This window comes from Morus notabilis, unplaced genomic scaffold (assembly GCF_000414095.1).
Source record: "Morus notabilis unplaced genomic scaffold, ASM41409v2 Scaffold1378, whole genome shotgun sequence".
Lineage (NCBI taxonomy): Eukaryota > Viridiplantae > Streptophyta > Magnoliopsida > Rosales > Moraceae > Morus > Morus notabilis.
This window is the reverse complement of record NW_010358173.1, coordinates 205016-232840: the sequence shown is the minus strand read 5'-3', so window position 1 is coordinate 232840 and position 27825 is coordinate 205016. Positions and strand designations below refer to the sequence as shown.

The 27825-nt window shown below is 36.7% G+C and overlaps 2 protein-coding genes and 1 pseudogene across 2 annotated transcripts; all 3 read right to left on the bottom strand.

Moving 5' to 3' along the window:
* Positions 1-6326, bottom strand: part of LOC112090416 — a 7244-nt pseudogene extending 918 nt beyond the window's left edge.
* Positions 6327-10985: 4659 nt separating this feature from the next.
* LOC112090415 lies at positions 10986-11738 on the bottom strand. The gene has a single exon (XM_024161659.1). The coding sequence runs from the start codon at positions 11736-11738 to the stop codon at positions 10986-10988; it is 753 nt and encodes a 250-aa protein (XP_024017427.1).
* Positions 11739-17481: 5743 nt separating this feature from the next.
* LOC21391393 (monocopper oxidase-like protein SKS1) lies at positions 17482-27417 on the bottom strand. Its single transcript, XM_024161658.1, has 10 exons — positions 27274-27417; positions 27058-27171; positions 25821-25894; positions 24427-24697; positions 24190-24319; positions 23120-23486; positions 21479-21850; positions 19669-20040; positions 18361-18617; positions 17482-17720 (listed from the first exon to the last, which is right to left on the bottom strand). Exons 1-10 carry the CDS (start codon positions 27415-27417, stop codon positions 17656-17658), a joined length of 2166 nt encoding a protein of 721 aa, XP_024017426.1. The 3' UTR covers positions 17482-17655.
* Between the last annotated feature and the right edge of the window lie 408 nt (positions 27418-27825).

Here is a 27825-nt window from a genome sequence, read left to right as displayed (position 1 = left end):
AATTTCAATTACTTTTTTCTGCAAGGCGCAAGCCAATCAAAGATGACAAAGTTAAAGAAGGGGGAGCAAGAGGATGGGAGGGAAGAAAATGTACACACAGACCCCAATAAAATGCACAGGATGGAAGCATCTTAAAAGAAGCTTACAGACCAACTTTTCATTTTTCATGACAGAATGAAGAAAGAGCAGAATGAAAACGTGTTAAAGATTCCCAAGATAGAAGCGCACCATGGAATGATAGTTCACAAAGTTCTTATGACACCACTGTGAAGATTTACCAGACTGGAAAAATCCTTTATAAACATTCAAGAAGGTCACATGGTCCCCCTGCTCGCCATAACAAAAAAGTTTAAAAGTCAACCAAACTGATGCAGAAGCATTTCAATAGTTGTTTATGTCCTATAGTCATTTGGCATTTTGAATATAGTTGTGTCGTTTTGGTGTATTTATATTTGTTGCTATGTGGTTGTAATGTCATTTTGACTTATTAGATGTACTAAACTACATGTCGCTTTGGGTGTTTGGTTATTTTCCCTAATGCCTTAAAAGGCGAGGTCTGTAGGAAGATTAGCAGTTTTTGATCATCTGAGTAGAAATTAGAGAGATCTTTCTCTTGTTCCATTGTTTTAGGTGGATTTGGAACCTCAATTCCTTGCTCCGTCCGGGCTAGGCCGATAAAATCTATCCCCAAAAGGCTTTCTACGTCACAAACTAACAGGTATAAGAATAAGAGTATTACTTATCCACCCTGAAAAAAAAGTAAAAACAATCTGTTAGGATCTTGACTGAGTCCCACATTGTTAAAGTATGGGATTAGCATGTGAGTTTATAACCACTTGGGCACCCTCTCCCAACGAGCTAGCTTTTGGGGATGAGTTCTACCCAAGGGTTATAACAATTGATAACAGAGCATGTCCCTCCTCAGGCCCACGTTGCGGAAGGAGCGACCTGGAAAGGCCAGAGTGGGCCATCCAAAGTGGGCCGCCGTGGACGTCGGTGTCGGAAGCATGGTGGTATGTTAGGATCTTAGTTGAGTCCCACATTGCTAAAATATGGCTTAGCATGTGGGTTTATAACCACTTAGGCACCCTCTCCCTACAAGCTAGCTTTTGGAGATGAGTTCTACCCAAGGGTCATAACACAATCATATAGAAAATAAAAAAAAAATAGTACCTCAGCAACAGCAAATCTCAACTTTGCCTCATCCAGTTCCTTTTGACCTCCCTTTCCAGAAACCCAGATAGACTGCAGAATATCACCATACTTGTTAACAGTGTCCAATGGAACATTACGATTATATTTTATTTGACGCTCATATATTTGTACCATATTCTACTCGTTTGCTATACTTCTTTTTCCTTGTTCATGTAGCAGGTTCTTTTCCGTTGGAAAATAAACCTAAGAATTAATTGAGCGAGGACTTACTTGAATGGAGAGAATGGCAGCGATAGTTATTATCTCCTCTGAACATCCAAGTTGACTTGAGGACAAGATCATTTTTGAAATCATAGGATCCTAAAAATATTGCAATCAAACACGAGTAAAATTATAGAATCATAATGTAGAACCATAGAGAGATAAAATCAAATTCTTAAGACTTATAGAACAGGGATAACAACACCGACTTGGGGCATAGAAACGGCTTAAAAATATGTAAAGAGAATAAAGTTTAACATACTAATGGAATCTCTGCAACTTGGAATCCAGCCGGAGAAGTAAGTTTGGCATCATCGTCCAGGACTCCAAGTGAATAAAGTATTTCAAGTGCCCGAACCATGGCTTCAGGTGATTGAGATGCTGGCCAATCAAAGCCCAAGATATTATCTATTCCCAAGACTTTTAACTGAGAAGTGGAAGAGCAAGATCAAAGTCAATATACCATTAGAGTATGATTTTCCAAAAGTGACAATGCATTGTGGAGTCAAAAAGGTGTAGTAAGGACACGTTATACTATTTGAAAGAATGAACTCTAGTCAATTTATAGTCTCTAACAAAACTCCAACTCCTAACTTAAAACAGCAATAAAGTCAATTTTGCAGCTAAAGCAATCTTTCATACAGCATATTCACTTGCAAATGATGATTAGCACCATGAAATGAGAAAATACATCTGGGATGTAACTTTTTTAAGAAGCTAGTACTCTTTCAGATATGATAGTTCTGCATACAATCAATCAGTTTCACACCATTACGACATAATGGCATACCTAAATGACGCAGGAAACAAGATTAGATCATTGGACCACTAAAATCCCCTCTGTGGCCATTTCATTGATAAAATACTCTTCTGTGTATAGCCTTGTTGCACCCACAAACAAATATTTCAAGGTCAAGCCATAATTTTTGGAATATGCTTTGAAAGAGAGAAGCATGGATTTACATGTAAATGTAAATCACCTAACTTGATAAGTATCAGGGTTTTAGGTACAAGTAAATTATATAACTAAAAAATAGATACTAATCAGAAGGTTTTAGTGGGTCAAAAATTCTACATCTAAATATAAAAGGGAAAGTGCATTGGGAATAGCGATTATAGATATTGGAGCAGTAGAGCACTATAAAGTTATAACTAGTCAAAAAACGATAGGAAGGTGCAGGCACAAGTATAATAGCATCCTGAGAACAATGGCGAGGTACAGGTGCACAAGTATAACCAGAAGCAACACGACATGTTAACAAAACAGTATTTCATGTTCATGATTGGTTCCTGACACAGTTCGCACTCTTAAATTAATTAAAATTAACGATATTCTTTGCAATAAAAAAATCATTCAGTGACACAACAACTCCAGTCACACACCTGTAACATTTCCCTGGGCGAATTCTTCCTGCCCTACCAACTCTTTGCCTAGCAGAAGCCTTCGATATTGGTGCCACTACGAGATTTTCAATATCCGATATCTAGAGCAAAAACAGTTCAATCAATTTCAAAAACCACAAATGTAAGAAATTCGGTAGTTCAAGACTTCAATCAGTTAGAGCTTTAACATATATCTTGAGTCCATACTAACAAGGTTAATCCCTAAGTTATTAATTGATAAGTTACATAAAAAAGGAAATAAAAAAAAGTATTGAAAATGACAATAAAAGAAACGGCTAGAGCATACACTGCATGGTAAATCTCCATTTATATGTATGTATGATGATGACAATGCAACACTCATAATGGAAGTAACGTCTTTTCAAAAAAATAATTGTAAAATAAAGCAACGGAAAGGATGTGATGAAGATCATAATATTAATTTGTCTTAATATTTGGTTTATTTTAATTAGTGATTTATGTTATTAGGGTAGTTTCTCAGTCTAGAATCTCCCTATTTTATTTTGGTTTAGTAGTTTGTTTTGTTATTTGGCTTTCCTACGAACATGGTAGTTTGAAAATCTCCATTCAGAGAATGATTAAAATACATGAAAATTGATATTATTGGCTTTCCTTATACTCTTGAGTTATTGTACTCTCTCTAAATCCTGTCTCCATAGGTTTTATTTCTCTTCTTTGGTTCTATTCTGATAGAGACAAGTAACAATTGAGGCAAAATCCCACCCCACCTATTACACATCACCGAGTCCCACTCTCAAACATGTGCCTTAGCATGCATTGCATAAGTGAACCGTACAGGGGGCTTACCATATTCTTCTATTCCCTAGATTATATCTTTTCTATCTTGGTCCTATATCCGTATGCTGACACATATTAGAACAAGGAAGAAAGAATTTTAGGCAAAAGTGCATGCAAATACGACACAAAGGGCAGGAAAATCAAAATCCGATAACTACCAGCAAACTGATGGGCCCGTTTGGCAGTGTTTTCAAAATGGTTTTGTTTCAAGAATCAAAATGAAAATCAGAATTTTTTGTTAATGGCGTTGGGACTGTTTCTAAAATTTCATTTAGTTATTCTTCTTAAGATTTTTTAGATAAGAAAAAAATGAAATTGTATTTAGGTATGTTTTTGAAAATGTGTATTTATGTTATAGTTTTAGAAAATGAAAACAACTTTCAATCATTTTCTATTTCTTTAACAAAAACCATTCTCGATATTTTTTTGTCTTCATTTTCGGTTTCAAAGCATTTGATGACCAAACGCGATTTAGAGACTGATTTCTTTTTCGCATCTCAAAAGACGTGCATAAACGTTTTAAAAAACAAATGAAAATGAAACCAAATGCACCCAATGTTATTGCAGTCTGTTACATTTTTTTAATTCCTTTTCATAGGAGTACATTTTTAATTTTTAAACATACAAAAGGAAAAAAAAAATTGTTAATGGACATACAGGATCGTAGAACCAAGTTTTACTCATATCATCAAGAGACAGATCCCAAAATTAATGGAAAAGCCACCAAGGAAAAACAAGGTTGTAATCAACCTCCACACCTACAATTAAGGGTGAAATCAGAAGAGAGTTTTACTCATAGTAATAAGAAAACTTAGTGAATAAACATGCAATGCCTTGATTAAGTAACAAAATACATAATTAACGCTTATCCATACCTGAAAACGATGAAATACATATGGGTAATACAAGGCAAGATCTAACTTATCATAAGGTCCCAGTTGATAGCCCACAGTTGTCAACAAGCACAAGGTCCCATAAGCCTTACTTATGGGCGGTAGTGACTTGTAGTACCTGGACGAAAGAAACAGTAAAGGATTGAAAATTAAATATAAAAACAGCCACAGAACATTACACTCACATGTGACGGGATAAATAATAATGAACACAGGATAGAACAGAATGAAGAAATTTGTTCTTTATTAGATATCCTGCTACTGTTTTTATAAGTACTATTGCTTTTATCTCTTCAGAATAGCACAAAAGAGATAATGAGATCAGATGGAACTGATAGATGTATCACACTTGTTTCTCAAATTGATGCCTCACACCAAGTCCAAGGCGTTACGGATTAAAGCCCTAACCTTTACTATCAACAAAATAATATGAAAGAAAAAGCAAATAATAACACAATATTTATAGTAATTCGCCCTCGATTTCAAAGCTACATCCACCTTCAGCCGCCACAGAATTAAGAATAAGATTACAACTTACAAGAGCATCACACAACTCAAGCCTCTCAAACTCTGTTTTTTCCCCCCAACCTCTCATATCCAAAATCAGAACCCCATGACGGCAACTGAAAATATAAGTGAAAAATCTAGAATAACCTTAAGCTACACATACTTTGGACCAAGGCAATAATTAGGCTACACACACCGCACAATGCAGCACGTAAACTAATTTTTTCCTCTTTTATTTTAGAGTCTATACTCAATGAAAACTCGAGTAGCGAACGAGATATATATACAATGAACTAGACAACTATTTACTCCTCAATGTATAATCATTCTATCTAGAGCCTAAAGAGCAAAAGTTTTCCGCCAAAACGAACAATTTTCAATACCATATAACTCAATGCAACCAACCAATCAGGGTGAAAATCATTAAACTCCTAGATAATAGTCACTAATCCCAATTCAGAACTAATTTTGCCACAAACTACATAAAAGCTGTACGGATCTAGACTAAATAAATCCACAAATGCAAAAATAAACCAGATTCTAGAAAAGGAAAATGTTTTCTGAGTTGATATAGCAACAATTTGACAAGTTCTTTCTCACAAACAAATATTATCGTCAACTTAATTCCAAAAAAAAACATAACAATTCTTAGCCTAAATCATTACTTAGGAGAACCCCATTAACTTTTTAAAAAATAATAATAATAAAGCCTTCGTTTTTCATCATCAAACATACTTTTTACCGTCTAAATTTCAAATTACAAGCTATAATTTCAGAAGTGGATGATTATAAGTTTGGTAATTTAGAACTTAATCGAATTCTCAAGTAAAATCGCGAACAAATTATCGATAATCATCGCAATATATTAATAATAATAAAAGGAAATAGGTTGAATGCGAAAATAAAAATTAAAAAAAAAAAACTGAGGAAGGGAAAAGGGAATTACTCGCCAGGAGAAGACATATTAGACCCAGAAAGATAATATGAACGAATGCCCAGAAGTTTCAAAGAAACCCCATCAAAATCCATGGGGCGGATCTGGAAGCTTCGTTGGGCTTTCTGGGTTTTCCTCGCCAGATGACGCCGTCGCAGCAGCTCACTACCCCGCCCCAGCTAGATTTTCGAAATCGCAGCGCCGTCCCTGCCGAGGATTTGAGAGGTGAGGGACGAACTGGGTTTGTTTTGGAATTGGGTTTTTGAGATTGATGAACTTTGGATGGGGGATTCACGAGCTTGAACTTTGGATGGGTTTTCCTCGCCTGAGGTTTCTTTTTTTTTTTTTCTTTTCCTTTGTTCTCGTTAGGGCTGTTCATGGGTTGGGTTGGTGTGGGATAGAATTTTTTTTTCCCTGCCTTAAAGAGTGTGGGTTACACATATTTAGCGCTAACGATGTTAGAAAATTTCACAACTCAACGATGTTCAGGTTGGGTTGGGACAGTGCGGGGTGGGTTGGGTGGTCAGTTTCAACATTTAAAAAATCAAAGACTTAAAGTTTAATATAATATTCAAATTTCATCATTAAATAAAAATAGTAACTATCTTTATCAGTCCATCTAACGTCAAACATGAAGCAAAATAGTCCATCCAACATCAAATACAAAGCAAACATAAATTAGTCTACACTTATAAATTAATCTTAACATAAAACAAATAGCTTAAGCAAAGCAAACATAGAGGCTTAAATCTTAATTCAAATCCATCCAAAGCAAGCATTGCAACATCAACCATCTTTATCAATCCACACTCATAGGCTCCTCAATGGTTGTAGTAGGACATGAAGTTGAGTTATCTACAAGAGAAATGAAAATAGCTTAAGTAAAAATTTGGATAGTTTAGAGTTCATATAATAAAATAGATTAAGATACATATAAATTATTGTCTTACCTAGAGATGTCTTACCTAATGTCAGCGAGCCTAGGGTAGAACTTGGGCAGGTTGGGCTTGGGCTTAGGCCGAAAGCTTGGGGGTATGTTGTGCGGGTTGGGTTGGGGATTACGGGTTGTTATGGGCCCAACCCGCAATCCGCCCCAAACACTTCGGGCCAGAGGTATAATGGGCTGAAAATTTTAAAATAATGCTGCGGGTTGCTTTTTTCGGCTTGGATTGGGGCGGGGTGGGTTGGGTTTGCGGGTTGTGCGGGTTTATGAACAGCCCTAGTTCTTGTATTGCATTTCAGAGCAAAAAAAATAAAAATTAAAAAATTAAAATAAAAAAAAAGGGGAGGAGCCAGCGGGAAAATTGGAAAATTTATTTCCAATGCCCGCCCAACCCAATGTAATTGTAATATGTACATTTATATATTTTTAAATATATATAAAATAAATCAGTCAAAATGTGATGAAATTTTAATATATATATATATATATTATAACTATTTTTAAACGCTATTATATACCGGTGCAGTAACGTTTTTTGAGAAACGTTATAATTAACCGCTACGAAAAGCCAACTGTGGTGTAGTGCCACTCCGATTCATTGCACGATTGGGAATGGTCTCACATACCTTGGTGCAAGTTTCCCTTTCACACCAAACTGAACAACTCCCTTGCGTGGGGAAACCCTCAGCAAGACAAAGTCGCCATCTTGGAATTCCAAAGGCCTACGCCTTCTGTTAGCATAACTTTTCTGACGACTTTAAGCTGTCAACAGTCGTTCTCGAATCACAGCTATCTTCTCATTATTCTCTTGAATGACTTCTAGTCCAGTGCTCAGTCGATCCTTTGGTTCCAACCAACACACAGGTGACCTACAAGGACGACCATACAGAGCTTCAAACGGTGTCATTCTAATACTGGCCTGATAGCTGTTGTTATAAGCAAACTCAGCTAGATGCAGGTATTTCTTACAGTTTCCACTAAATTTCAGAATACAAGCACGAAGCATATCGTACAGAATCTGAATTACCCTTTCAGATTGCCCATCAGTCTGAGGATGAAATGTTGTGTTGAAGTTCAAGTCTGTTCATATGGCTTCCTGAAAACTCCTCCAATACCTTGCATTGAAGCGGGTATCACGATCAGACGTGATAGACAGTGGCACTACGTGTAGTCTCACGATGTGCTCTAGGTACAATTCTGACAGAATCTTTCGATAATCCGTCACACTGAATGGTATGAAGTGCGCGGACTTCGTCAACCTGTCCACCACCACCCAGATGGCATCGTGCTTCAGCTCGGTTCTCGATAGCCCAATTAGAAAATTTATAGTGATGTGCTCCCATTTCCATCCAGGGACAGGAAGAGGTTGTAACTCTCCCGCTGGCTTCTTATGCTCAGCTTTAATCCGGAGGTAAGTCACACATTCCGAGACATACTCACGAATGTCCCTTTTCATGCCTCTCTACCAATACTGTCTTTTCAGGTCATGGTACATCTTTGTACTTCCCAGATGAATAGCATACCTCGATTTGTGTGCCACTTACAGAATCGTCTTATTTACCTCACCCGCCTTAGGAACAGCAAGGCAATTGCGGAAATACAAGGCTCCATCCTCTCGGATTCTCCAATCCTCGAATTGCTCTCCATTCTGGATCCGAATCCAAATTCCTTGGAGGTGTGGATCCTGCCATTGATTCTGCTTAACCTGTTGCACAATATCTGGTGTAGATATCAGATTATACACCATAGTCTGGTTATGATCTTCGTAGAACTGAAGATCATACTTACTCACCACTTCAGTCCTTTTCCAATCTTCCAAAGCTAATGATGCCAGAGTCCCCGTCGTCTTCCTACGAAGGGCATCAGCCACCACATTAGCTTTTCCAGGATGATATTGCAGAGTGAAGTCGTAATCTTCCATATACTCCACTCATCTCCTTTGCCTGAGATTTAAGTCTTTTTGAGTAAGCAAGTACTTCAAATTTTTATAGTCAGAAAAGACCTGAAACTTTACTCCATAGAGATAACATTTCCATATCTTCAGAGTAAATATTACCGCTGCCAGTTCCAAATCATGAATGGGGTAATTTCGTTCATGTGGTCTTAATTGGCGAGATGCGTACGCTACCATGCGTCCACCTTGCATCAACACACAGCTAAGGCCACTCCCTGAGGCGTCAGAATACACCTCATATGGTTCCTCACTATCAGGAATAGTCAAGACTAGTGCACTTGTCAGTCTGACCTTCAATTCCTGAAAAGCATTTTCACATTCAGCGTCCCACTGGAATCTGACTTCTTTCTTGGTCAACCGAGTTATCGGTGCAGTAATACTCGAGAAGTCTTTTACGAAACGCCGATAGTACCCTACAAGTCTGAGGAAACTGCGAATCTCTGCTATATTCTTCGGCCTTTCCCACTGTAGCACAGTCTCGATCTTGGAATGATCTACAGAAATTCCCTGTCCAGAAATCGCATGCCCAAGGAACTTCACTTCTGTCAGCCAGAAGTCACATTTCCCCTTCTTAGCATACAACTGGTGTTCTCGAAGAGTTTGAAGAACAATTCTCAAGTGCTTCTCATGTTCTTCCCAAGTCTTCGAGTAAACCAATATGTCGTCAATGAAGACGATCACGAACCGATCCAAGTACAGCCGGAAAACACAGTTCATTAGATCCATGAATGCAGCTGGGGCATTCGTCAACCCAAAAGGCATTACAAGAAACTCGAAGTGTCCATATCGAGTTCTGAAAGCAGTCTTCATAATGTCTTCCTCCTTGATTTTCAGCTGATGGTACCCAGATCTCAAGTCAATCTTAGAGTAGAACTATGATCCACCCAACTGTTCGAATAACTCATCGATCCTCGGCAATGGGTATTTGTTCTTCACAATCACCTTATTCAATTGACGGTAGTCAATGCACAACCGAAGAGATCCGTTGTGCTTCTTCACAAATAGCACCGGTGCACCCCAAGGGGAACTACTATTCCGGATATATCCCTTTTCTGCCAGCTCCTCAAGCTGCGTTCTTAATTCTTTCATCTTCGCCGGAGCCATCCGGTATGGAGGAATGGAAATAGGTGTCGTTCCCGGAACCAAATCAACACAGAATTCAATCTCCTGATCTGGCGGTAAACCAGGTAGCTCATTAGGAAATACATCTGTAAACTCATCCACTACAGGGATTCCCACACTATCTCCAGTTATCTCGGGTTCACCTTCTAGAGCAAGAAGAGAAGATAAACATGCCAAGTTCCTCCGTCCACCAACGTTGTACTTCAACAGTCGTTCCCCCAGGACTGGGTTCATATCCGCCTGATAAGCAATCACTGTTCCAGAATTCATCACCAAAGTTACTTTTCTACGGTAGCAATCAACAATCGCATCGTACCTTGACAGCCAATCCATTCCGAGTACCACGTCAAACAGGCTCATCGGAAGGATAATCAAATCTGCTCTCAATCGCTCACCGCCAATCGTGATTTCACACGATTTACACACACTCATTACCTCCACACATCCCAGTGAAGAGTTCAAAGTCATCGGGACTTCTAAATTCTCATATTTCAGTTTCAAGGTCCGTACAAAAGAACTTGATACGAACGAGTGTGTGACACCTGTATCAAATAACACGTGAGCAAAAGAATGAGAGATTAGAATCATACCCTCAACCACCGCGTTGCTGGTCTAACTTCCAAAGCTGCCTCCTGCCAGGGTATAAGCTTGTCCATGTACTTTCCCTTTCCATCTGTCACCAACATTAGGCCGTTGGGTCAGAGGCCTATACTGTTGTGGTGGAGGTGGTTGTACCGCTCTCGGCGCTTGAGGCCGGAATTGTGTATATGGAGGTGGTTGATAAGTCAGCACATGAGGGTATGGCATCTGTTGTGGATGATATGGTGGCATGTACTGTGGTGGCCCTTCTTGACTGTAGGAAGCGTCGCTTTGGGCTTGTTGAGCCGGCGGCCGATTAGGACAATTCCTCCTAATATGACTCACCTGCCAACAATGGTGACACCTGGGCCCGTATAGAGCATTTCTGTCACTTCCGGATGAACTACTGCCACCGCTTGTCATTTCCCCAACCTTCTATCCCTGGTTGCAGTTTCTTCTACCACTCTGCTGTGGCCCACCTGAAACAGAGGGTCTACCAGAGACAGAGACCCGACCAGTCGCCTCTTTGCTTTGGTGATAGGCCAAGTTATCATGTTCCACCGTTATAGCAGCAACTACTAAATCCTGAAAATTTTGAATCCTTAAAGCCACCAATGACCTCCTCACAGAATTCTTAAGGCCCTTTTCAAACTTAAGACATCTAAGGTGTTCAGATTCCACCAAAGATGGAGCAAACCGGGATAGGTCGTTAAACTTGGCCTCATACTCCCTTACAGACATATCATCTTGCAGGAGAGACATGAATTTCAACGTTTTTTCATCCCTATAACTCTTAGGGAAGTACTGCTCATTGAACAATGTCTCAAACTGCTCCCAGGTCAGTCCTGCAACATCTATTCTTCTCTTGACCTGTTTCCACCAAGTATTCGCTAAGCCATCCATCTTGTATACTGCAAATTCTACCCAGTATTCATCTGGAACTCCCATAGTACTCAAATGCTTGACAATAGAGTCTAACCAGAACTCTGCCTCCTGGGGTCCTCCCTCACTATTAAACGAGGGGATAGGCTCACACCTAAATTTTTGGAAGTAACCTTGCTTCCTATCCTCAACCGGCCGCTCGTTTTGAGCTTTAGTGGCCATGCCTTGAAAGGCAGCATACATGGCATCCAGAAATCCCTGATTCGGTTGTGCCGGTTGATTAGCGGGCCTACGGCGAGGCGCCATTTCCTTTAACTGAAATAAAACTAGATTGTTCAGTGGATAACAAATGTCACACATGTATGTACAATCCTGGGATTTCTTAACCTAGTGCTCTGATACCACTCTGTCACGCCCCCCAAACGGGGTGGGTGACGTGGAGCTCGATTAGGGGTTAATAAAGTAGATTCCCAGACGAGCCCCACTCGACTGCATTAAAATATAAATAAATTACCGAAGAATCCCAAGCCTCTGACAACACACAGGGCTCCACCCCACAGGACATACAGTATCATACATACATGAACATGTAAATAATCATTACAACAGATATCAACCACAGTCTAGTTAATCCAAATATTTCAAGAGTTTACAGAATTCTCAATTCCTTACATTTTATTCCAGAGGATGATCACAATCCTCACTTGATTCCAACAACAGCACAACTCAGCTGCTCTGTAGCAAATATCCAGCTACTGTGCACCACTCCTAGAATCTCCTGGGAGGGGTTTAATACATTTAAAACATAAAACGTGAGCGAAATGCCCAGTAGGATATAATTTGAAATAAACGTTATAAATAAATGAATAATAAGTGAGCGAGGGAATAGATAAATGAATAAGTAAATAAAATAAAACATTCAGTTCCAACAGATAGCCGGAACCTCACATCCTTTTTCTCAAAGGAAATATAACTAAAAATAATCGTTTTACAGGCTTCAGCAAGTAATTAGTACAAATTACTTACCTAACCAAGTGTCTCGCCTACCCGGACCAAGTTTCAGGTTATGCCCCCGAGGACGCACTATCCGCATCCTATCTAGGCTTACAGCAATAGACTCTCTTACTAGTTCACAAGATCTCTTTGCTCAAGCCGCGGGCCTCATGACTAGATAAGCCATGAGGTTCCATGACTGGACAAGCTATGGATTTCATGGACAGGACAAGCCATGGATTCCATAAACTCCACAAGCCATGGTTTTCAAAGAGTTTTTCTTTCGCAAACCAACCCCCTTCTTTAAAACATTTCCAAGGCCAAAATCTTTTTGAAAACATGCTCACAAGGAAAAGGGATAGAAATCCTACCTCGCACTATCAAACCTGGGACTAGCGTTACCTTTTCCGGCTTCCGCTTCCTCAAGCCCCTTCAGTCTGAATCCTCAGCGATCACTGATACAAGATAACACTTTAGGATTAACTCTTACTCCTAAAGCAATCCAAATCTCAATTATGCACCAAGATTTTCAATTAGTGTGCCCTAATCCATTTTCATGTTTCAAATTATCATTCCAAGGGTTTTCAATCTCAAATCAAGGATTAAAGATGCTAATCCATTTATCTCAAGTCCCCAAATGAAGCTAATTTAGGTTCTCCCCAAAAACAGGGGTCAAAACAGCATTTTCAGGCCAAACAGGGTCAAACCCGTGTGCACCGATCGACCGGTGACAGAGCAGTGCAACACTACCGGTTGACCGGTAGTGTGCACACCGGTCCACCGGTCAGCCTGCAATCCGGTCGACTGCATAGGTCGACCGGTTTCCATGTGATCCGGTCGACCGGATAGGTCGACCGGTGGAATCAGCTGCGCGAGAGAAGCTCGCGAAAACCAGTCTAAAAACCTACAAATCTAGTCCCAAATCGAGATATTTCAAAGGGAAACCACTAGATCTGGATTCTAGGTCCTAAAACAAGTCTAAAGAACCCAAGATCTCCAATTTCTACTCTCATTTTACTCAAAAACCATTAAAATCCGGTTTAAACCAAAAATAAGTTTTGAAATTTAAAAACTTGAGATTCAAGAGAGGTTCTTTCAGTAATCTTACCTCGAATCCTTCTCTTGACGTTGAAAACTTCTTTAAATCTTTCTTTGGTTCAAGATCCGTTTGATTTGGGACACAAATAAGAGAGAGAGAGGGAGAGCACGGGAGAGTGAGAGAGAGTGAGAGAGAGAGATGCACGTGAAAGGAAAGAGAAAAGGAAAGGAAGAAAAGAAAAAGAAAAAGAAAATAAAAGAAAATGGACAAGTGTCAATATTTTAAAAGAGCAGTCCAGAAATGCGCCCATACACACTTCTGGGTTAAAATAAACTACTGAGAATAATTTAAATACCTTGGAACTATTTAAACTCACACGTATAAGAAACATTTATTAATCAAAACTCAATTAATTAAATCAGATTAGGCACACTAATAATCTCAATTATCTTAATTAATCTCAATTAATTTTTCAGGGTGTTACAATATGATTACGTCATTATCCCGGTAAAAATTAAATTTAAAACATAATTATAATTAAACTAACACAATACATAAAAAATTCAAATAACATTTTCATAACAACAATAATAAAGGAGAGTTTTAGTACAAACACTAGAGGCGGATATAGTTTCTGATTTTTGCTTCGGATATCTCCTAACAGGATTCGGAACTCCTCCTCCAGAATTCAAACTTAAAAACTAAAAATTATAAACTTTGAAATTTAAACTAAGAATTGCTGAAACAAAGATTTTTCTTTTTTTATTATTTCTAAAGAGCTCTAAGGCTCGAGGGATTGATTTTGAAGAGTTGGGGAAGCAGCCTATTTATAGGCCTTGGAATGCAGATGAGTCTAATACGTGGATGCTGTAGAGTCATGGAGGATGCGCAGAATGAACTGATTTTGCAATGAGAATCCAATATTTTAGACTTAATCCAATGCGGCAAGGACTAGGTGAAACTAAATTTCTATTGGCCATCAGAAATCAACAAACATTTCAAATTGATCCAAACTATTGATTTAATAAGCATGACACGTGACGCAACTGGATTGGTAGGAGGAAGCAAGCTCTCATAGGCTTGGTCACATGGACACAAACACAAGAAAGATGTTTTCTAACATGTGAGATCTGCTAATGTTCCTTGTCTGCTCACTCTCTTCCTCCAGAGAATGTAATGCAGTCTCCAATCCTGGCCGCCTAAGTGCTTCGCCCGGAGAATGTCATAACACTTATGTTGATCTTATAACGTGACTTATGCAATACAGATTTAGAAATTTCAGCCCACTAGTACTACAACAATGTTGTAATATTTCTCATAAGATATCCACAACTTATTTGAAAAAGAAAAATACACGCACATACAAAGCACGGAACACAGAGGATAGGTTAAAGGATTATATGGCAGAGTACCTAATATAAGTGATAAAATCAATTTCAAACAATGTGCTTATATGATTCAGAAATGGTCAATATTACTAGTTTTTTTTTCTTTATTTTGGCACCCTATTGCAGAATTTTAAAAAGGTAAGAAATTGCAACGAGAATAAAATAACAAAATTGATAGACGTGACACTAACCACAAAGGAGTACGTTGTCTGGGATTGGCTTCTCCTTAGCAGGGTTGGGATCAGGATCATAAACTCTCACATAAAGCTCTTCTACAAAGTACCAATGCCTCAAGTGTTGTGATCTCAAATTCCACATCCCAGGATTGTCTAAATATGCATAAACTGCAGTCCATCTTCCAGGGTACACTTGCACAGTGGATCGGACAACCGGGTCGAAAACATTGTATGTGGATCGAACTTTCGGGATCCATTCACCATCGCCAAACCTTAGCACCAAAAGCACATTAAAAAAAAAAAAAAAAAAAAAAAAAACTTAGAATGTAACTCGTTAGAGGTAAAAAGATTAGGATAAAACAGTAATTTCAATCTTACAAAATCCGAAAAATTTTGACTCATATGCATTATTTTTGACACTTAATACTTACCCTCCAACATAAAAGCCAAAGCCATCAAGATGCCAAGAATCAATGATATCCAAAACCATTCTTGAACACAAGCTGTATCCACCCTTCGTGAGTCCCAGATGCAACAAACACGCCTTGCACCGCATTTGGGTACGTCGAGTCAGTCTGGTACTTGTCGAGTTCGTATGTCCCGGAGCCGTTGACAAAGTGATCGGCCAAATTCAGAGGAATTTCTGGGATCAGGTATGACACATTGTTGACTGTGAAACGAGGAACTCCACCAATCTGGGCTGTTGAGGCACAAAGAATGAAAGACTGATAGTGTCACACGTTTGTAACATTGAAAGTTCCTTGTGGATTAGGAACTGAATTAACAATAATTTCGAAGATGAGGCACACTGAATTAGTGAGATTCATTAACAATAAATTAGGAAACAAAAGGAAAAAAAAAGTTTTTACGACATATTATCAAACGTTATATAACTTGTTGAGGATAAAATATCTAGGATAAAATAGCAATTTCAATTTCATAGAATTCACAAAATATTCTTGCTTAAAATTTTTTATGATATGTATCATTACTAGTTCCTTATGATAAAATATGGCGGAGTAACGTTCAGAATAATATGTTTTGAGAACATTTTGCTTTTAAAAAAAATTATTATAGAAGTAGAGTAATGTTATGAATCACTACTTAAGTTAATACTACTTTTAAAATACACATGTTAATACTACTTTTAAAATTTATACTTTTAAATGTGCCTTTTAAAAATATTTTTTTATATGCTACATCGATTTATGCCTAAAAGAATATATAAACATTCTTTCTTATAGTCTTTGAAAATATTATTTTATTCAAATATGACCGCTATAAATACTTGTCCTACTTAAATGTTTTCTTCTTAACGAACTTCTTGTAGACTATTTTTTCAAATATATCTTTAAATAATTAATTAATAAATTTTAAAAAATAACTAAATTATACATGCATCAAACAAGTCAATAAATTTAAATTCACACGCTTTTGCACGTGTCTCCAACTAGTATATATAATAAAGATGAGTTTTCAATGAATATGCACAAACCATGTAATGAGAAGTGGTTCATCTATGTCGTTGAAAACATTGAGATGAACGACATCATTGGTTGAGGTATTGAGAAGGGGCCCAGGGAACATCCCATTAATGGTAATAATCTGCTCACAACAGAAAAACACATTGAAAAATAACAATCAAATTAAAGACTTCAAATTGTGCATTTAGGCAACTAACAAAACACATTTTATGTTGTCGCAATTTTCACTGGCTGCTCATGATCAAATACAAGTCTGGCAGTTGTGTCGATCGCGACGTGCCACTCGAAAAATAGATCCGTCCCGTCGGCTAGAAAGGTGAGGAATTCGAGAAAAATAGCCACCACAGAAAACCATCGACGATCCACCAGATGACGCCATTAATTTCATAGTGTTGTGCCTAGGCTTATTTTGAGCTCTATATGGTTTATAGGATGAATTGAAAAGCTAGATCTTCCATTGTTCAAATAATACGTTTATAAAAGCCTTTGAATGAGCTAAGTAAGAAGGAAACAATGGTGAAAGCACATAAAAGAAACGAAATGAGATTGAACAAGTACAAAACAAGAAAATAAATTCAATATAGTTTTGAACAATTGTTTTAGTATTATACTAAAAGAAATAGTAACGAGGAATGAAAGCTTATCTAGGTATTTTATTTTAGCAAAATAATATAGCGAACAAAGAAATTTTTTTTTTTTTTAACTCTATTCATCCCTACCACCTCGGCTAGCCTGAGGAGATACTAGACTAATCTTTAAGCTCCTTCAATACGAGAGCATTCTTCTAGATCTCCCACAAATCAATCACCAATTATTATAAAAAAATAAAAAATAATAAAAAAATAATAGTAAAAAAAAAAAGAGATAACAAGAAAGACGACGGATAGAATCATATATAGAATGTCAAGGCAAGTGTGTGCAGTGTGCATACCATTGAAAATATTTATCTTTTTTTTTTTTTTACTGATTGATAAAGATAACGAATGTTTCATTAAATGGAAATAAATTCATTATACCAAGATAATGGGTCACACATAGGTATCATTTCTCTCATTAAGGGAGTAAAAATGTTACAAATGGCATTAATGAATGCGTGCGATCTTCAACAAATAATTCATCTGTTAAGAGAGGCTTCAACTCAAATCACCGCCCTGCAACTGGAGCAAGAGGCGGCGCACTAAATGGAGGCTGTGATTCATCAAAAATCCCTGCATAAACACCCACAAAAAACTTGTCAAAAACAAATAGTAAACCAATGGACTTTTATTTTTTATTTTTTATTTTTTGTAAATATGCACAACAAAAAACATACATTTAGTAGGCATTTCAGAACCATGAAAGTCTTGTGATAGTAACAGGTGAATTGTTTGGCCATGCTAGTACTAAGATTGGCTAGGACATATTCAAGAAGAGTTACTACAAGTGACACTCAAATTCTATTGACATAATTGTATTTCAGGTATAATCTAGCATTAATTTCACACTTAACTTCACCTTGAAGTGCTGAGTTTCTACGTTAAATATGAAAAAGAGAACAATAGGCGTCCTATTATAGATTTATTCTTGTCAATATTGTGTTTTTATCCAAAATAATAGAAGAATATTCCTACCAATATTAATGTGTGTTTCCGAACATCATTAATAAAACATTTCAGAACCAAACAATATCATGTAAATCCAATGGATTTTAATAAACATACAAGGGTTTGAAACTGCGCAATTATATCAATAAGGTAATCTTTTTGTACCATACCAAAAAAATGTATGTCCAAAAGCTACATGTTAAAGAAGTAAAAAGAAGGAAAAAAAAAAAAAAAAAGTTGCTCAAAAGTACTACTAGTTACTAACCACAGAGGAGAAGGTTCTCAGGTGGTGGGCGTTCTTTGGCAGGGTTAGGATCAGCATCAAAGACCCTGACATAGAGTTCTTGACCTAAATACCAATGCTTCAACACTTGTGATCTCAGATTCCACATTCCAGGGTTGTCAAGGAATGCGTAAACGGCGGTCCATCCTCCCGGGTACACTTGCACCGTCGACCGGACCACCGGATCGTAAAGGTTGTAAGTGCTGCGCTGCTCTGGTGTCCAGTCTCCATTTCCAAACCTGGACGTATCGATTAATTGATTGATTAATTAAGAGAGAATTAAGTATTGGGTGCTGATCATTACTTAATTGAGCTTGCCAAAATGTTGATCATCATTGGTATTCAACTAATCATAGGTAGGTTCTCATGTCAACAATATGTTACCTATGAGAGGTAACATGTTACCGCTTAAATAATCTTTGATTGGTTAAAAATTAGTGGCCATATTAATTATGTGAGTCACATTGATAAAAGTAACAACTATCTAGTGATGCGGTCATATTCATCTTAGTGAAGACACGTGCCCTAGTGCCCTTTGAGATTTAGAATTTTCGTTTTACTGACTGCAATTTTTTAATTTATCTTTCATAAATTAAATTTTTTTTTTCTGTATGTACTTCTTTTTGTTTTTAACTTGGTTAGGAGATTCAAACTCTAGATCTCAATAAAATATGAATTTATTGTCAAGCTATATATGTATATTTTTGTTTTTATGAAAGAGAATTCTAAATACTGTACCTTTCTTGTGTCCTACTGGAAAATAAATTTTCTGCCTCCTATCTTTGGTAAAAAAAAAAATGTGGATAGATAATTATGGTTGACAATTCAGGTAGTGATACGACAATACGGCTCGAAATCCGCACAAAATTAGTGAGTTTGAGTTTACTATAACTGGGTTTGGGTCATAATCAGGTTGACACAATTAATAAATGGGTTGGGTTAGGATTGACCTCCTAACACGAAGTGACGAATTGACACGATTAATTATATGTGTCATCTACAATCTAATGATATGTGATATGTCATGACAGTGTTAAATAAGTCATTATTATATTAGTGATTTATTCAATACATTAATTTAAATGGGTTATATGGGTTGACACGATTAACACGATTTATAAATGGGTCGCGTTTGGGTTAATATTTTTTACACGTTTAATAAATAAGTCGTATTTAGGTTGATGTTTTCTGACACGATTAATAAACGGATTGACACGAACACGACCCACTAACACGAATTATCACTCTTTCACTAGTGAAAGGTAATACTTGATATTGAATAGTACTTACCCGACAACATAGAATCCAAAACCATCGAAATGCCAAGAATCTATGAAAGCAAAATATTTGTTGTGGAAGACAATCTCATGCCAGCCTTTGTGGATCCCAGACACAACTGAAATTCCATAGGAAGCATTATCATTGACAGAATGAGTGGGAAATGCATCGAGTTGGTACACGCCTGAGCCGTTAACAAAATAATCAGCCAGCTTCAAGGGCGTGTCCGGAGTGTAATACGACACATTGTTGACGCCACGGCGAATGGAGCCATTGATTTCAGCCCCCGAGTCTTGGAGGATGAAGGTCTGCGACAGCGTCACGTTTGTCACGTTGAACGTTCCTTGTGGGTTAGGCCTTGCAGCGCCGGTTGTCAAGTTCCACCTAATTTATAAGACGGTGAGAAAAGAAGATTGTCGAGTGAAGCAAATAACAACTGTAGATCTCGTGTAAATACCAAGATCAATATAACAAAATATTTATTTTAATGAACTGGTTTGACTTACATTGTTGTAGATTTTAAAAATATTACTTTTAATCGTGTTAAAAGAAAAAATAGTTGTCACAGAAAACAATTAGTGTTTAATAAAATTTTGAAAATTTTAGATTTCACTAAAGGTATTTTGGGTATTATGAAAATTTTATTAATTGTATTATGTTGATTCCTGCATAATCTAAAAGTTAAAGTTGTCTTTGAGCTGTTTCTAATTTTGACTGTAGATTCTTTAAAAAATTTTTAAAAATCACTTTTTATGATTTTTACAAAATACCGTTATTAGTTTCTAATGACTAAAGAAGTGATTTTAGACTAAAAAGCACTACCAAACGCAAGAACATGGATGATCCTTTTTTATGCACTTTTTCGACTAGTGTGCAGGTAACTGCGGAGAAAATAAAGCTCCAAAAATATTTTTACATTTATGGTAACATGTTACCGCTTAAATAATCTTTGATTGGTTAAAAATTAGTGGCCATATTAATTATGTGAGTCACATTGATAAAAGTAACAACTATCTAGTGATGCGGTCATATTCATCTTAGTGAAGACACGTGCCCTAGTGCCCTTTGAGATTTTGAATTTTCGTTTTACTGACTGCAATTTTTTAAGTTAATTTGTCTTTCATAAATTAAATTTTTTTTTCTGTATGTACTTCTTTTTGTTTTTAACTTGGTTAGGAGATTCAAACTCTAGATCTCAATAAAATATGAATTTATTGTCAAGCTATATATGTATATTTTTGTTTTTATGAAAGAGAATTCTAAATACTGTACCTTTCTTGTGTCCTACTGGAAAATAAATTTTCTGCCTCCTATCTTTGGTAAAAAAAAATGTGGATAGATAATTATGGTTGACAATTCAGGTAGTGATACGACAATACGACTCGAAATCCGCACAAAATTAGTGAGTTTGAGTTTACTATAAATGGATTTGGGTCATAATCAGGTTGACACAATTAATAAATAGGTTGGGTTAGGATTGACCTCCTAACACGAAGTGACGAATTGACACGATTAATTATATGTGTCATCTACAATCTAATGATATGTGATATGTCATGACAGTGTTAAATAAGTCATTATTATATTAGTGATTTATTCAATACATTAATTTAAATGGGTTATATGGGTTGACACGATTAACACGATTTATAAATGGGTCGCGTTTGGGTTAATATTTTTTACACGTTTAATAAATAAGTCGTATTTAGGTTGATGTTTTCTGACACGATTAATAAACGGATTGACACGAACACGACCCACTAACACGAATTATCACTCTTTCACTAGTGAAAGGTAATACTTGATATTGAATAGTACTTACCCGACAACATAGAATCCAAAACCATCGAAATGCCAAGAATCTATGAAAGCAAAATATTTGTTGTGGAAGACAATCTCATGCCAGCCTTTGTGGATCCCAGACACAACTGAAATTCCATAGGAAGCATTATCATTGACAGAATGAGTGGGAAATGCATCGAGTTGGTACACGCCTGAGCCGTTAACAAAATAATCAGCCAGCTTCAAGGGCGTGTCCGGAGTGTAATACGACACATTGTTGACGCCACGGCGAATGGAGCCATTGATTTCAGCCCCCGAGTCTTGGAGGATGAAGGTCTGCGACAGCGTCACGTTTGTCACGTTGAACGTTCCTTGTGGGTTAGGCCTTGCAGCGCCGGTTGTCAAGTTCCACCTAATTTATAAGACGGTGAGAAAAGAAGATTGTCGAGTGAAGCAAATAACAACTGTAGATCTCGTGTAAATACCAAAGATCAATATAACAAAATATTTATTTTAATGAACTGGTTTGACTTACATTGTTGTAGATTTTAAAAATATTACTTTTAGTCGTGTTAAAAGAAAAAATAGTTGTCACAGAAAACAATTAGTGTTTAATAAAATTTTGAAAATTTTAGATTTCACTAAAGGTATTTTGGGTATTATGAAAATTTTATTAATTGTATTATGTTGATTCCTGCATAATCTTAAAGCTAAAGTTGTCTTTGAGCTGTTTCTGATTTTGGTTGTAGATTCTTTAAAAATTTTTTAAAAATCACTTTTTATGATTTTTACAAAATACCGTTATCAGTTTCTAATGACTAAAGAAGTGATTTTAGACTCCAAAAAACACTACCAAACGCAAGAATATGGATGATCCTTTTTTATGCACTTTTTCGACTAGTGTGCAGGTAACTACGGAGAAAATAAAGCTCCAAAAATATTTCTACATTTATTTGTGTGTGAAAGAGGGAGACATGAACAAACATCCACCCGCATAGGCAAGTTTATTCTGCAGTTAATAAGACAGAAAACAAAAGGGGAAGAGGATCAAAATGAAAGGCTTTCTTTTCCTCACCTCACTTGAAGATGAAGAGTTCTTTTCTTACCTTCGAGAGAATTTTCTTAGCAAAGTAAATGAACTGAACAAAGTCTAAAGAGTTGGATAATAGGGTAAAGATAATCCTTCAATATACTAAATTCTAAACATTCACGCCTTCATTATGTGGAGACGAGGCCTCGGAATTCTAGCAAATTTCAAAGATGGAATAAGTCAAACTTTTACGCATTCTAAGTCCTTCAGCTGAAAGGATTTGTATTAGTTTTAATTAAAAAGAAATGAATGAAACCGCATAAATTTAAAAACTAGGAAAATCTAGAGGAATGCCCAATAAGATTTGTCTCCTTATTCACTTTATTATATTATCTTAGTAACTTAAAAGAGACGTCAATGATTATTAAGTCAAACGACATGAGATAAGATAGTGTGAGGTTTAAATTCGGAATAAATGATGTTTAATTTTGATCCGCATTGCATCACAAAAACACAAAATTAAGAGAGAAAATTCTAAAAGGCAGGCATGAAGTCGAAAAAGTGACTTAAAAGATCAAATTCCCTAATTTTCTCCCAAACTAAAAGCTACTTTGTCAATGTCATTTGCATGAAAGCTTCAAGTGTTTGTACCTAATAGACTTGGCTTGATTTACTGAGAACTCAATGTCAAATGGGCCAGGTCCATCAGGCAGAGGCCCACTAACTGGGGTGGTTGAATTTGAGTAATGCAGAACTCCCACACCCACCAAGTCCTTGTAATCAGTGTCGTTGAGGTCTACCAATTTGGGAGTCGCCACTATGTAGTAATCAGCTTGGTTTTGATTGGCTGTGACAAGAACAGAGTAGGATTGTCCAACGTGTACATCAAGAGAGTCCAACACGATCTGATTGGTGTATGATCCTTCTGTTTCAACCAACACCATTTGATGGTTCTGAATCCTGAAATTCAAGCTGAATTCAGTGCCCACGTTTGATATCCTGAACCCGTAAGTCTTCCCTGTTTCACAAACAATTATCAATAACAAATAAAATTAAAAAAATTTTTTTTTGCTAGTTAAATAAAATTGACATTTACTTGATTTGAAAACACACATTTTGAAAAATTATGTGCATTTTCCTTAGTAGACTGTTTTCACCTGCCTTTTAGAGACATTATTTAGTCTTGAAATGCTCATTCTTGAGTCCTTAAAAAAAAAAAAAAAGGAGAGATATGTAACATTATGTAGATTATGAACAAGATTGCCCAATTTTGTGGAAATTGCAACATTGAGTCCGGAACCATTAATTTTGAAACAAATCAAAAAAAAAAAAAAAGTTACCAGCTCCGCAAAATATACAAATGGCCCCACAAAGATGGTTTTCAAGATTACGAGAACGTTTGGTTCGTAAATTCAGAACTATGATTCAACACTATTCTCGGTTTCGTGTATTTTTTGTGAGAGAAAATACTGTAACGAGCCACGAACCGTGATTCGAATCATGACACGGATTCTTGTTCCAAACGCAGCCTAAGACTCGAGAGCCACTATTTATCTCTTTGCGGAATCAGCTGCGTGGAATTGCTCATAATAATTACTGTCTTTTTTTGAAAAGAACAATATAATCTAGCTCAATTTGTGCCCCCATACTATCTAATCTAATGCCTAGCCAAATCTCTTTGATATATTGCTCTACTTTTATTTTTACAAGGGCATATATACCTTGTGTAACAGTGAAACTTTCATAAGCCCTTGCCATTTGGTTCCCATAAGCGCCTTTGCCATTCATCAAAATAGCGTCGGGAAGAACACGGTAACCCGTTGGCACCTGTTGCACCGCCACCCGGTCCCACTGTTCCAATTCTAATAAGTCAGCCCAAAATGAAGTTTAAAGCAAAATGGTCAAAATTCATCAATGCTGACAAGTTTTTTATTTTTTATTTTTTATAAGTAAAAGACCTTGTAGCTGTCGTAGTTCCAATCCCCGGTAAGGAGATCGAATTCAGCTTCGGGTTTAGGGAAAGGGACGGCGATGACATCGCGGTTGTTGACACGAATTGGCCCGAACCCTCCGGCGGCTTTTTGGAAGTTGATTGAAGGGAAGTAGAAGAAAGTGCCTATCTGATCCTTGGTCTGGAACACGTATGTCCAGTTTGTGCCCGGCTTGATTGGGCAGTTTGTGCCTGAGACTCCATCTTGCCATGAATTTAGCCTTTGTTGGATCCCATTCCTGAAAAATCATCAACAATTCACTCTTAAAGTCTTAAATGAGAGAAAATTGTCAAGCATTACATGCAAAGTTTGCGCGAGTTTACTATATAGTTATAATTCGTAAGTCTCAAAATTAACATTTATACATGTACCAGATCAAAACATGTCCACATGTGATTACTTGGACCATGTAGGGCCTAAATAGGTACATTTATTGCTAAATTGCAAATGAAGATCTAATGGTTTATTCACAATTTAATGGTTCTACCTCCCAAGATAGATACTAGTTCTTTGTTAAACAAAACAATAAGCAATACTGAAAACATGTTATGCGTGAGTAGAGTGCTAAGGAACACCTTTCCTATGTCGGACCATGAATTATTTAAAAAGAAACAAATGTTTTGCAGCACCAATGGCGTCCAATATCATAACTAATAGAAGTTGTCCTATTTTTTAGGCTCATCCTGTGAATTAGTGCGCGTTGTTGACGGAGACTCCTCCAGCCGTGCGCCCTAATACTGTTCCTTCACATACTATTGTTGGACCCGTGTGGGCTCCACAAGCGATGCAAAGCTCTGGTTGGTGATTTCACCGAGGATACTAACCCTGTTTGTTTCTGTTTCTGTTTCCGTTTTTCACATTTTTGAAAGGATAAAAAATAAAAACGCACGCCGAAAACACGTTTGGTGCAAAATTTTCTAAGAACTGAAAACAAAAACGTTTTTGTCCTTTTGTGAAAATCTGAAAACGCAAAATTCATGTTTTCATTTCCTTCTCCGTTTTCCTTTTCTCTCTTCAGCCGAGACCAGAGACCCGTTTTCATTTTTTTCCTGCCCTTCTTCAGCCCAGATTCCAGAGTTGTTGACCTGCGCCATTTGCTTCGCCGAGCTCCTCCGTTCTCTTCTCACCCGATTCGTTTTCTTCATTTTCATTTTCTCTCTTTTCTGAAATTTTTTCTGCCCTTGACCACCAAAAATTGTTTTTTCTTGAGCAAGCACAAGAGAAGCAGCAAAGCTCAAACCTTGAAAATAGAATTTACAGACTTCTAACAATAATTGGAGAAAAATGAAAGCGAAACTCGATACAGCAGTGAAAACCGAGGATTTCAACGGTGAATTTCAGATGGAGAGAAATAGAATCACCTGTTTGAGGAGATTGTTGGCGATCCAATAGTAGTAGCGGAGAGGAATCTGATTGTTGACCTCGACTTTGCAAGCTATGGAGTTGACGTTGATCTTCATCGTCTTCCTCCGGCGGTGAATGCCAGGACTCCGTCGCTCCGGTTAGATTTCCCGGCGATTCTCTCTCTATAAATATGTGTGTGTGTGTGTGCGTTTCTCACTTTCTCTCTCTATATCTAAATCTCCGATCCCGAAACTTGCGAGGAAAGTTAAACGCGTCGTTTAGGTAGGCAAGGATGGATAGGAAGGAATTGAGAGGAAGATTGCTTTGCTCATGTCGACATGGTGGTGATCTTGTAGGACGGTTTTGGTATGATGAGGTGGCGACCACGGAATTTTCAATGGGTAGAAGAAGGGGGTTCCAAAGAAAATGGATATTTCACACATTCGCCCATTAAACTTGTATAATTTTAGTAATTTACTCTCATAATTTTTAATTTTAGTAGGTTTTTCTCTCAACTTATAAAACTATTATAATATGCACCATTTTAATGATAGTTACGTTAAATTAGTGTCAAAAAAATATGTTTGACAAAAAATTCTAACATTTCAATTCAAATATTTTTCAGGCTTGTTCGGTTGCATTTTTTAGTTATGGTGACTTAAGTGTAGATATTGAGTTGAATTTGAGTTATAATTTGAGTTGAAGCTGTTACATGAGTTTTTAAAAATTAAACCACCAAACGCAGTTTCAGTTTTTTTTTAAAACTGAAATTAATCTCTGAATAAAACTACCAAACGTATTTTCAGAAATAATTCTAAAATGAAAATGAAAACGTTTTCATTTTCATTTTCATACAGAAAACAAAATCATTTTGGAACCAATTCCAAACGCACCCTAAGGGTCTGTTTAATTCACTGATTCGATTTTTTAATTTGAGTTGAGATGTGATTTTATGTGAGAACTTTTTACTGTAGCAAAAAAAAAAAAAAGATTTGACTGTTTCTGAGAACTTTTTACTATAATAAAGCTCGAATTCTAAACTCGAATCGGTGAAATAAATAGGACCTAAATTTTAATTTTATATGTGTGTATATATAGACGAACCACACCCATATATATATATTGAATATATATATATATATGTGTGTGTGTGTATCACTTCTAAAGATGAATAGAAGGATTTGACCCCAATCAATGATTGTAGGAAATGATGTTTTTATTTGTTGGGAGACCAAAGTTTTTAGGCATTCTTACATACCAAGTAAAGAGGAGTGGCTCATCCATATTGTTGAAGACGTTCACGTGGATGAAATCATTGGTGGTGGCCTTGATAAGTGGCCCCGGGAACATTCCATTGATGGTAATAACCTGTTTTTTGAAAGAAAAAAAAAATAATAATATAATGTCGCACCATAACATAGAGAGAGATTAATAAAACATGATCATATATATGAAATGAGAGGGTCATACAGGTTGATCTACTGAGACAGGTCTAGTAGTATTATCAAGGGCAACATTCCATTCTAGAAATATGTCAATAGCACTAGCTCTTGCAACAAGCGAAGCTAACAATGCTGCAAATATTGCAATTAAGTGGCACTCAGTAGATGCCATTTTGGAGGGCTTAAGGAGGTTTATCACTCTTCTTTCTCACAAAGAAAATATCATAAACACGAAGCAAGCTCATTTATATATGCATATATATATATATATATGTATATAATAAGAGTGGCCAACTTGTTGGGTGAAACTTCCTAAGAATGTGAGGAAATATTTAAAATATAGTGCTAACTAAAAACTAGATTTACCAAGTCATTCAAAGGGCAATTCCTGCAATGCTAAGAAAGCATTGCCGGCAAATGATGATGATAATTCAATAAATAAGAATATACTTGTGGCCTCATTGTTATAATCCACCAACTGAATTAATGAGGCCTAATATTTGACTCTTGCAAGCTGTTTTTTTTTTGTCTTTTTGGGACATGTCGTGATCTTCTGATAACCTAATTGGAAGATATATTT